The sequence below is a fragment of the Cornus florida genome, unplaced genomic scaffold (assembly GCF_030987335.1).
Source record: "Cornus florida cultivar Cherokee Brave unplaced genomic scaffold, ASM3098733v1 CherokeeBrave_3.0.0_Hap2_Chr11, whole genome shotgun sequence".
In the NCBI taxonomy this organism is placed as follows: Eukaryota; Viridiplantae; Streptophyta; class Magnoliopsida; order Cornales; family Cornaceae; genus Cornus; species Cornus florida.
In genome coordinates, this window is record NW_026775581.1 from 90465827 (window position 1) to 90477427 (window position 11601).

Consider the following 11601-nt stretch of genomic DNA (forward strand, 5'->3'; position numbering starts at 1 on the left):
AGTTAAGTTACAAAACAAAAATAGAAAAATGTATTTTTTAATTGATTTATTGGTTTTCCGTCAACATTTAATAAACAAATATTGATTTGGTAAATCGAAAGTGTTTCGCAATTCAAACATCATAAGGTTGCCTTGTTTGGCACGTCTTTTTAGCTATCAAACTCTATAAATACCCATCTTTTCGCCTTCATTTTCTTCTTCCTTTTCGCTCTTTTCCTTTTAGGGCTTTCACTTTAGCAAGCTGCCGTAATTTTTCCGTTTGTGTCAAAATTTTATTTTTTCGCCTCCTTTTTCTCTTCTTATTCAATTAATGCTCACATTTTATATAGTAGCTTTTGTTTGATTTTAAGGTTCGCAATCCCACATCTCCATTTTAAAGATCGTAATTTGGTGTTTGGTTGATTGGAAAAAAATATAGTCGCTTTCAGACCCAGGTATTGCCACTGATTCTATTTTCCATCACATTCTTTATTGTTTTCCTTCAAAATTGAAAATTTTCTTGGTGTTCTGTTTTTCCCTTTCATAACTTTCCCTTCTATATTCGATTACACTCTGCTTACAAAGCAAATTAGGTTGATAATTTTATATTTTGATGAATATATATGTGCATGTGTGTGTGCACACACTAGCGTGTACATATGTATATAGATATATATAATTGACCATATATATTCGTTCAATTTCTTTATGAAAGCATATATAAGTGTTTTATTTTGTCGGTTGCTGTAAAGATGCTGAAATTGCACGAGATGTCATAATCAGTTTTCGTGGTTTAACAAGGAAACAATGGGAAGTCTTTCAATTGATTTGTTTTTGTGAAAAGTAACGCCTACCAAACAGCAAACGACTTTTATGTGTGGTTTAGCATCCCATTTTAGGCAATATTTGGACACTTTAACATTCACTAATCCGAAAATTTTCTAAATTTTGTTTAGTGGAAGCTTGTCCCAATTTCATGTGGTTGGTCCAATCGAAATCTTGCCTGGTTTGTCCTCTCTCTCACGAGGGAATGTTTTTTTGGATGTTATTGCAAGAAAATTATACTAATTAGTTGGTTGCAGCGTCTACAGTAGAGCTTATGGTATGAGAATTGGGAATTTTTTTTTTTTTTTTTTTGGGGGTGTAAATCCCTATAAGTTTTTCATCATGATCATTTTTTTGTTTTTAGCTTAAGAAAATTGTATATTAGTCTAAGCTGCAATAATTTCTTTCCTTTCATGTCCACTTTTGAATGGGATCTTCAGAAGCAAATAAATTTATAAATAATTTGAAGATTTTTTGCAGTTTCATATTCAATTATTTTTATTATTCTCTTCAAAACGAATCATTTTTGTGATTTAATTGTTTTTTTTAGAGTGGACTTTAACACAAATAGTAATGTTAAATGTTTATGTATATAAATTGGGATGATATTATTTCAATCCTTGCTTGATTCAATTTTGTCCCCCTCAGTTTACATGGTTCTGGGTTTGAAACATTTCCAACATGTATAAATGTTAAGTTTGAAGATAAGTTTTACAAAGATCTATCATCCGAATTCCATGTGGGCTTTGGATTCAAATTTTGGGATGCCTCCAAGCTTACAGACTAAAATTTATTCTCTAAAATTTTGACAAGCATATCTTCTTCTTTTTTAACTTACTAACTCGGGTTGATGTTGTTTTGAACTGAGTGCTGTTTTCAGTTTGGTTTCTCCTTCCACAAAATCTCAGTTTCCTCGTGTGAATTTTACCAAACGGAAACCTAAACTCTGTTTGTTTCAATGGTTCTCAGAAAAATTATTGGGAACAAGAATATTCTTTTATGGTTCAATTTACCTATGTGGATCTTGATGTGAAGGTAGGGCAGGTTTTGTCATGTCTCATATATTAGCTTTTCAGAGAGAAGTTCTTCTGACCTGATTCATCTCAGAAACAACTTTTTAATGAAATAGTTCGTATTGAAACAAGTGGAACCTTAATGTAAAATACTTTATTGATAACTATTGTCAGTAGCATGTCGGTTTTATAATTAATTGCATGCGATGAAATTTCAGGAGTTAAATTTGGAATTTTGCTACCAAAAAGTAAGCCCTTAGATTATATTGTTGATTTGTTTGAAGTGAAATATAAATATTATTATGTAAATATGACTTACCTTTAGCTAAAATTTTACGTCTCCCTGTAAGGACTTCTAAAGATATGACTTTCTTGTTCTAGTTAAATATTATCCATGATTATTTGTTTCTAGTGGATGCATTCAAACTCATTTTTGGGTGGCTATGCTGTGTCCAACATTAGATACGGTGAGGGGTACAGATGTCACGAGCCAGCCTTCATGGTAGCACAGCTTGCCCAAACTTTTCTCTTTCTTCACTCTTTTGTTATTCACCATTGGAATCCTGTCCGGTCGATGTGGTACTGGTTCTCAGAAATCAAGTCCAGGGTGTACGAAATTTATGTCTGGATATGCTAAAATCGAACTCACTGATCAGGCCCAAATATTTTATTCTATATTTCCATCATGTTATATAAATGAAATGACTATACCTAGCTGAGGTTTCTGTCTTGGATTGGGTTACTTTGGGAAGAATATATTCTTTTTTGGAACTATTCTCAGTTAAAAGTTTATTATGGATTTCATTCAATCTGTTTCAGTTTATTTATGTTGGAGCCTGCTTGACTGAGTGAGTACGTCGGATTTCGTCATCATAGTTACCTTTTATCTGTTCCAAGCTTCTTGTGGAAACGGTCATTATTCACACCTCAATAATCTATGCTATTTATTGCTGGAGATAAATTTAGTTATTATCTTAGTTAAATTTAAAAATTCACAAAGTAATTTAGTCAGGCTGGTATTGTTGATGTTTTTTTTCTTTGTGTAAGTCACTATATTTCGTAAATTTTATCATTTAGTTTCTGTTTATAATGTCTCTGGCGGACAGGAGGATAATTTGCTGGATTCGGAGGCTTTATATGAATCCTTCCTCAAGAAACTCATACAAATAATGTTTGGTCACCTGGTATAAATGCAGAGTAGATTTAGAGATGAGGTATGATGTATTATTTGTTTTGATTGAGGAGCAACATCATTTTATTGAAGCTATGTAAGTTTTGCTTTTGACACGTTGCTTTGTCGATAGATTTCAAGAAGGTTGTGCTTGATGGACTGCTCGCCCAGTAGCTGTGATAAGAAAACGCTGAAGAGGTGGTTTTTCATTGACAAAAGAGTTGGGTAAAGTGAAGATCCATTCATCTCTGTTCTGACCAAGAAGCTATTAAACACCATAAACTTGGTTTACAATTAGAACCCTATGCAATGGACTTGAAGTCAACAAATGTGTCTCCTGTTCTCACTGATTCTCCACCCATGAACAAGTCCAGGCTAAGCACTCATACTAGTCTACTGCCTTACTCTCAATCGGGACTGTCATTCTCCTCTGCCATGCTAACAATTCCACGAAAGAAGCCAGGAAAGCTTGATGATGTTCGATCCAATGGTTGGCTTGATGCTATGATATCCTCTTCTCCTCCTCGCAAGAAGTTTCTCAAGGAATTCAATGCTGAGGTTGCTTCAGATGATAGTGATATTGCTTACAACTCCTGGATGGTATGCTTGATGTCTCTTTTATGTGGCAGAATTCTTTGTGTAATGTAATTCAGAAAGGTTATCAAAATCTGTCTCATTTTTTCTCTTTGCATGTGCAGCTTAAGCATCCATCAGCAATTAACTTTTTTGAGCGTATCACAAATTATGCAAAGAAGAAGAAGATAGTGATGTTTTTGGATTATGATGGGACTCTTTCTCCAATTGTAGATGACCCTGATCGTGCCTTTATGTCTGATGATGTTAGTGCTTTTACAAGTTTATTCCATGTCCTATGGAACCCTTTTGTTTCTTTTATCGTTGTCTAGTTTTATGTGTATACTGAAATTGAACAATTGCTGCCAGATGCGTTCTGCTGTTAAGGACGTGGCAAAGTATTTCCCAACGGCAATCATTAGTGGAAGAAGCCGTGATAAGGTAGCTCGAAGAGTCCATAACTGAAATAGTACTCATGTATTTCAGAATTGATTGTATTTTGTTATTTGTGTGTGCGGTACTCTTTTTGGATGCCATTAAGGTCTGATCATCTATCCCTCCCCAAATTTTCAGGTATATGAGTTGGTAGGACTAACTGAACTCTATTATGCTGGTAGTCATGGTATGGACATCATGTGGCCAGTTAGCGACACTGTGTCCACTGACCATTCAAACTGTATTAAATCTACTGACCAACAGGTAAGAAATTACAGGTTCTTTTCCCTTACGTTTCAGCCTGAATTTAAGATTAGGGAATTCCTAGATGAATTCCTCTGTAATACTCTATATTCTGGCGGCCTTTTTTTAAATTTCTATATCATTTTTCTTTTATGTGCAGGGCAAGGAAGTAAATCTGTTCCAGCCTGCTCGTGAATTTTTGCCTATGATTGATGAGGTGTGTGATTCTATTGTGCTTACTATGATGAGAACAAATTTCCACTAACTAATAAGAAAGTAACTGGTTGATTGATTATATTTCGAACAGGTTTTTAAAACCCTTGTCGAGAATACTAAAAATATAAAAGGCGCAAAAGTTGAGAATCATAAATTTTGCACCTCTGTTCATTACCGTAACGTAGATGAGAAGGTATTGCTGGGTTCCTTATATTTCATAATGTGATTGAATCCTTCAAAATGTTCTTGGTTGTTGGTACTAGTTTTGAAAGCATTCTTCTTCCCTTTTGACTTATTTCAGAGTTGGCCAACTGTTGCTCAACGTGTTCATGATGTTCTAAAAGATTACCCTCGTTTGCGACTAACTCATGGACGGAAGGTATCTTTAAGTAGCTGGGTTTTGAAATCAATATTATTTTTCCTTCATTGTTTCCCCCTTTTGTATTAAAATTTGCACATATTCTTGTAGCAATGCTCATACATCACTCTGGGCTTTTCTCTTTTTGTAGGTTTTAGAGGTCCGTCCTGTGATTAACTGGGATAAAGGGAAAGCAGTTAAATTTTTGCTCGAATCACTTGGTAAGTGAACTTATTATCTCTCCTATCTAAAAAATGTGTTATGGATTTTTTGTTATTAGATAATAGTAAATATATGTTGCAGGGGTATGCGACAGTAACAATGTACTTCCAATATATATTGGAGATGACAGGACAGATGAAGATGCATTCAAGGTAGTAGTACTACTAGTGTAATTACTATTCGACTCGCTCATCCATTGAGCTTGTATCTCAATGTAATGTAATTTGTTGATGCTGCTTCAGGTACTGCAGGAGGCGGGGAATCGAGGTTATGGAATTCTTGTGTCTTCAGTACCAAAAGAAACCAAGGCATTCTTCTCTCTCCGGGATCCTTCAGAGGTGCACATTCTGATCTTATGCGTAGAGTCTTTGGTAAACTTCCATTTTTACGTTGGCTTTGTTTTATTGCAATTGTCAAATTTAGAGAAAACTCTTGATATTTGCAGGTCAAAGAGTTCCTCAAGTCCCTTGTGAGATGGAAGGAAATGAATGCGAAGAATTCATCGAGTTCCTATTGAGGTGGAGAGAAAAAACAAGGAAGAGTAGCAAAGTAATCCTCATATAGGATGGGTATGGTAGCAGATATGGTATCTAGGTTCTAGGGAAAATCTGTTGCATTTATTTGCATCATTCTTTTTCCTCGTATTATGGTGTTGCGGCTTCTCTCTCTGCACAGCCACTTTCTTCTTCCCTCAGCCGGGATGGTGTGTCTAATTGTGGTCATTCTCCAAATGAGTTAATTAGTTGTTTTAATTTAACTTTCAGTAGTATGGTCCATATGGATTCTGTTGTGATAATCTTTTAATCTCACTTGCAAGTCTTATTCTTGCAGTTTTTATGTTCTTTGAAATGAAGTGAATTGGTATGACCTTTTTTTCTTCTTCTTTAGTTTTGGCAAAGTATATGGAACAGAGGACAGAAATCGTAAAATGTTACGGGCTTTACAAGTTCAAAGCCTCTGTTTTGAAATAGCAAAATGTTGGGATCCAACTTTTATTACATGTAATGGGCTAGTAAGTAGACCAACTGGCCCAAGGCCTTTCCATACATGTTCTGTTGACATGTAGAAACCAATTCAATTTACCCAAAAGCAATGAATTGATCCCACAGCTGAAAAATATCAATCTGAACAAGTGGAAAAATTACTGGTTATTTCACTATTGACTCTTCTTTTGATATGCTACATGCTTTCTGAAAAAGTGTTTGTGAAAATGCCAAGCATGTTGAAATTGAGATTACCTAGATTGCATTGGATGTGTTTTGCTTGAAAGGTCCATACTTTTGGAGTCAAAAATTGGATTGACAACTTCACAGGAAGCATCTTTAATGGAGGTTCAAAGGGATTTTTTTTTTTTTTTTTTGATAATTAGATTGTGTATTACAATGGCAGAGAATGAAATTGCATTTTTGTAATATGGTAGCATCCTATGCACAAATTTTGACTTTACATGTCAGCTTGCATGCGACGTTCTGCCTTTGTGATCCACTGACCCTACACTTTTGGGTGGTGGAGTTCAGATCAAGTCTCTTTTCCCCTTTTTTTCTTCATTGACAGCAACAGCTGAAACTTAAAATCTCACCAATCTTTGTGATCTGATTGGTCATATATCGCTATGCAACTTTCCCCCGATTGAGGACAGCATACAATAGTGCCGTCTGGCTTACTGGGAACTCTACAACACGAGAAAGACTGACTTATGTTGTGGAGTTTTTAATATGTTATTAATACAACATGAGCAATAAAGTATTTCTGTATCATCTAAACACGCCCAAAAGACTTGCACGCTTCTTGCCCCCACATCTACCTCCATGGCTAATCTCCATTGCTCTTCATCTCAACACGTAAAGCCTCCATATTCGACTCAATTTTTTTTGTACTTCGACAAGCTTCAAAGCGTGAATTCAATGTCCGGCCATTTCTTCTTCCATTACTCTCTTAAGGTTTTGCAGTTTCACATTGCACAAACTAATTAATTAAGGGTTTCATTTTGGTTAGAGATTTAACCTCCATGTCCAAGTGCTGTCATTTGGACACTTCATCTCCCAAAAGTTCCTATTGCCGATAATGTAGGACTAAAACGGCTGCAATAGAGTTGAGCTGAGCTGAGCTGAGCTGAGTTGAGTTGAGTTGAGTGTGTAAATAATCAGCAGTATAGCAGAGGTTTACTTTACCAAATTCCAACTCTTCTCGCAACCTTTTTCACCATTCAATTGGAAAGATATAGTATTTACACTATATATATATATACAATTGGTTGAATTTCATATAAAAGAGGAGAAAAAAAATCAGGAGGTCATCCTACTATTTCAAAATTAACTAATAAGATTGAATCAAAAAGGGATCAAAATTGCCTCTATTTTGACTTTTCTTGTCAAAATCTGGTTGAATATAAGTAGAGTTTATGATTCTCAATTCCAAAGTTAAGTGATTATTGACCTATTCAATGAGATAAAATTAATCATCTACCAAAAACTCAATCATGTTCATGATTTTTAATACATACATACAGTTATCCTCGAGACTGACTTTAGTTTTTGTTTTGCTTCTTATCTCATATTGAATGATTTAATTAGACAATTGCAATGATCAGGAGCTTCCATATGATCTTTCCACTGTTCAATAAGCTCGATGCTGAAAGGCAACGAACTGCAAAATTATATGAATTCTAAAAGAAAATTAAATTGCAATTGACTGTATGAATCCACTCCTTATTGTGTTGTCTGTGTCCTGTCCAACTAAAATATTTTCAATCTAAGTATATGAAATACTTCACAATGTAATTACAAATAAACCAACACATGAAGAAACTATTGTACATCTCCAATCTATTCATATATAACACGGATGTTGATGTAGCCATTAACTGTCACGTGGAATTTGAATTGAGTGCATATTCTGTCTCTAGCTATTTTTAATAAGATTAAACGAATCCAAGTTAACCCTAGCAAGTTGTATGATCATCTTCAGAATATCTTTGCACCATTTATTTACCGAATATATATATATATATCTTTGCACCATTTTAGTTCTTTTAACTTTTTTTCTTTCTTTCTTTTTCCCCAGTAATCAAAGGGATAATGGTGACTTCTTTTCATTAGCAAACTTGATGCTGACTGCAATTTTTGTGTGTGTGTAATATTTACTTAAAGCTACTAATTGACATAACATTAGATAGCTAGGCCTAACCTTATTAAAAACATTCATGTAAAAAGATGGACAAGTAGGCACCTAAGAGCTATACTATACTGAAGAGAATTGTGAAACATAAAAGGTTGAAGTCTTCCAAGCAAAAGTACACACATAAAGTGTTTAGAAGTAGTACAAGCTAGCTAGACAAGTATCAACACAAGACAGGACCTTCAAATGGCAGACGAGCTATGGAGAAATTAAAGTTGTTAGACTTAACTAGCATTAGAACCAGAAGCTCCATTGAAAACCAAGACTGCTAGATCGAGAGAGAGAGAGATTGAGAAGCCAACTTCAGCTGCACTTCTTAGTATGGAGAGACACCCATATTTGTTGGAGCAAAGAATCCATCTTTCAAGAGAACATCCTCACCTTCCTACGCCAACCCAATTCCCATATACAAAGGTTATATATATATATCAATATAAGTTTAATTGTGAACACAATCTGTAAAAGAGGAGAGGGTGGGTAAAGTACCTGTTGGCGCACGTTAGCCTTCTTCACGGACTGATCAGGCACGAGACCAAAGTGGATGTGTGGAAAGTGGGCCCACTGAGAAGATAACAGCAATTCAAAAAAAAAAAAAAAAAAAAGGTCACAAATGAGTGACAGAAATGAAACCCTAATTTGGAAAAATAATGATGAATTTTTATTTATAAAAAGAAACCCTAAAAAATATCTTGGATCATACGTTCTTTGCAGCAGCACTAAAGGCTTCTCTGTGGCTAATATCGGGATTTCCAGCCTTGATGCGTTGGATCTCGTCCCTGAAAATTGAAGGATGTCATGATCAATATTCATACATGTATGTGTTTTTTTGGATAAGGTGTGTGTGTGAATATATATATATATATATATATATATACACACACAGAGAAATAATTGAAAGTTTTGATGATCACTCACTTGATGAATCGGTTGTACGCTGAGGGGACTCTCTGTCTCTTCTCTGGAGCTGGACATGCACAGCACAGACACATTAATTTTGCTTTGCTGACTTTTTGTGCATTTATATTCATCGTCGTCATCATTTCTCTGGTTTATCTTTCTATCTATATCTACTACACTCATTGCTTCTTTATCATCTATATTTCCGGGGGAGAAATCTCTCTCCCTCCTTCTGTCTATCTCTCTCACACACACATAACTCATCACGCAACATACCTTTCAAAAAAAAACTCATCACGCTACACAGAATGAGAGATCAGACTAATTAAAATGGACAGTTTGGGTACTCTTGTCAGCTAGTAAAACTTGGAAGTTTTTTTTTTTCCGATAATTAAACTTGGAGGTTTTGTAGACATTAAAATGTAACTTCATAAAAGTTAGTGGGAAAAGGGGCAAAAAAAGTGTTATGAGAATGAAATTGATGTCTTGGAATTGAAATTGGAGGAAAATTAGTTCAAATTTTAAATATGTTATGTGCAAGACAAAAGCAAATGGTTTGATTCATATCTGGGCTTTCTTTCTTGGTTGGCTAAGAGAGTACTGTATATGAGCAGGCTAAAGTGCAAGCATGTTTAATCATCTTTTCAAAAGTTCTCTTCGGAGAGAGAGTAATTGGTAAGAAAAGGAACAATCTAATCAACCACAACATGACTCACAATAAAGGTTCTTTTTTGCATCTAAATTGCGATGTAGGGAAGACTTAATTGGATAAAAGAAAATTGAAAGTTAGAAATTAGTGTTATATATATATAAGAATATGTGATGAATCTCACGTCTGTTAATCATTGGGGGCCTTGGGAGTTCATCAAGTCCTCGTCGTTCTTGCAGCAGTAAATCATTTGGGTTTGGTTGATTGATCAGAAAGTTTTGAGTTGGATTTGGTATCTCTTCCTGCAAAATTATATCATCAATCCATAAGTAATTATACTTGCAATATTGATACAAATTTAAGGTTAGAAATAAGGGCCGTGACGTGATGGAAATAAATTTCTTAAATTAAGTTGTGAAATAAGTCTTCAATTAAATGATGTTTTATACCAGAAAATTATGGGAAGGAGAGAAGAAAGAGTGGCCCAGGTGAAGTTGATTAGCTGAAGGTACAAGTAACCCACGCATGTTTACTGGCAGCAGGTTCGTGCAGTGGCCACATCGAACCGTGACAGTCTTGAACATACTAGTGCAAGGAACACTCACCTACAAAACACCAAACATATATATTAAAACCCCAAAATAATTGACGATGGACATGTAAGAGATCTATGTAAAGAACAAAAAGAAAAAAGAACTAAACCACCCTAAGTGTGACATAATTAGTTACCAAATTCAAGTGGGGGAAGAGAGTAATGAAGAAGGTTACAGATAACTAATGAACAAATTAACTAGTGCAAGAAACACTCACCTACACCCCATCAAACATAGAAACCCAAAAAGAACAAATAAGAAATCAATAATGTGATGAGGAACAAAAACAAAATACAGGGAAACCCTAATTGACCTAGTTGGTAAACAAAATGCAACTGGAGCAAAGAGTAATCAAAAGGGTAGAGAGAGTTCTTGCACAACTTAATTAGTGAAAGGAACACTAGGTACTCACCCTCAAACATAAGAAACCCAAACATTATAGAAGATAGACATATAAGAAATCTATGTGAGAAACAGCAAAAAAAAAAAAAAAAAAAGTGACCTAATTGTTAAAGAAATGATCAAAGGGGGCAAATTAATGTAAGGAAAAGGGTAGAGAGACAAGTGAGGAGGGAATATGATACCGCGAGGACAGTGTCACAAATGTTGCAATGAACATAGCAGAGCTGCTCCGAGGGAGAGAGATGGTCCAATGACAAGGTAGAAGAGGAGGACATCTTTGATTCTCTGTTCTTTTAGAAATTGATTGCTTGATGTGGTTGACTGATTGATTGATTGATGGCTTGACAGATTAACCACCACCTTCGATCTGCCTTTCTTGATTATGAGTTGTGAAAGAAAGGAGCAAATAGAGGAAGAGAGATGTTTTATATATATGTGGAGAGAAAGATATTTTAAAGTATATATGTGGTGTAGTAGATATAAGAAGCCAAAGTGGCCAAAACCCCCTTTTTTTTGGCCATTTCTTGCTGGTAATTATAAATCTATCATACAGTACACATATGTATGTATATGTGTATGCATGCATGTAGGACAGAACCATAGTATGCATAGATGTTGAGCTTTAATATACGCATGGTGTACAAGAAAAGAACATGTGTTGTTGGTATTCCCAATGGTTGTGTGTGTGTGTGTGTGTGAGAGAGAGAGAGAGAGAGAGAGAGAGAGAGAGAGGCATGCAGGCGGCAGATGTGGGGGAGAGGAGCAGGAAAGGGACGTTTGCATGGGGTGATATAAGTCTTCACTCATTCACCTGTTATTTTCAAAATTAAGAGGGGTTATGTTGTTGT

General features: G+C 35.2%; 2 protein-coding genes across 6 annotated transcripts; one reads left to right on the top strand and one right to left on the bottom strand.

The window, feature by feature from the left end:
* The first annotated feature begins 219 nt into the window (after positions 1-219).
* LOC132285704 (probable trehalose-phosphate phosphatase F) lies at positions 220-5915 on the top strand. 5 transcript variants are annotated; one of them, XM_059787894.1, is made up of 13 exons: positions 220-434; positions 2924-3031; positions 3122-3588; positions 3687-3827; positions 3931-4002; positions 4135-4260; positions 4400-4456; positions 4547-4648; positions 4757-4834; positions 4965-5034; positions 5117-5187; positions 5278-5373; positions 5481-5915. In XM_059787894.1, exons 3-13 carry the CDS (start codon positions 3298-3300, stop codon positions 5550-5552), a joined length of 1176 nt encoding a protein of 391 aa, XP_059643877.1. In that variant the 5' UTR covers positions 220-434; positions 2924-3031; positions 3122-3297; the 3' UTR covers positions 5553-5915. The 5 variants fall into 5 exon arrangements, with proteins under 5 accessions (XP_059643877.1, XP_059643879.1, XP_059643875.1 ...); XM_059787896.1 differs by lacking the exon at positions 220-434 and adding an exon at positions 864-1081; XM_059787892.1 differs by lacking the exon at positions 220-434 and adding an exon at positions 2298-2729.
* A 2320-nt stretch (positions 5916-8235) lies between these two features.
* On the bottom strand, positions 8236-11205 carry LOC132285705 (axial regulator YABBY 1-like). The gene is made up of 7 exons (XM_059787897.1): positions 10936-11205; positions 10208-10363; positions 9943-10060; positions 9128-9176; positions 8913-8988; positions 8699-8773; positions 8236-8597 (listed from the first exon to the last, which is right to left on the bottom strand). The coding sequence occupies exons 1-7, from the start codon at positions 11026-11028 to the stop codon at positions 8529-8531; spliced, it is 636 nt and encodes a 211-aa protein (XP_059643880.1). The 5' UTR covers positions 11029-11205; the 3' UTR covers positions 8236-8528.
* Positions 11206-11601: the final 396 nt, after the last annotated feature.

Coding starts and splice junctions, on each gene's coding strand:
- LOC132285704 (XM_059787894.1), top strand. CDS start 3,298: ATGGACTTGAAGTCAACAAATGTGTCTCCTGTTCTCACTGATTCTCCA. Junction 3,828..3,930: donor GTGCCTTTATGTCTGATGAT/GTTAGTGCTTTT, acceptor AATTGCTGCCAG/ATGCGTTCTGCTGTTAAGGA. Junction 4,003..4,134: donor GTGGAAGAAGCCGTGATAAG/GTAGCTCGAAGA, acceptor CCAAATTTTCAG/GTATATGAGTTGGTAGGACT.
- LOC132285705 (XM_059787897.1), bottom strand. CDS start 11,028: ATGTCCTCCTCTTCTACCTTGTCATTGGACCATCTCTCTCCCTCGGAG. Junction 10,364..10,935: donor TTTGTGACACTGTCCTCGCG/GTATCATATTCC, acceptor GGTGTTTTGTAG/GTGAGTGTTCCTTGCACTAG. Junction 10,061..10,207: donor CTCCTTCCCATAATTTTCTG/GTATAAAACATC, acceptor ATAATTTTGCAG/GAAGAGATACCAAATCCAAC.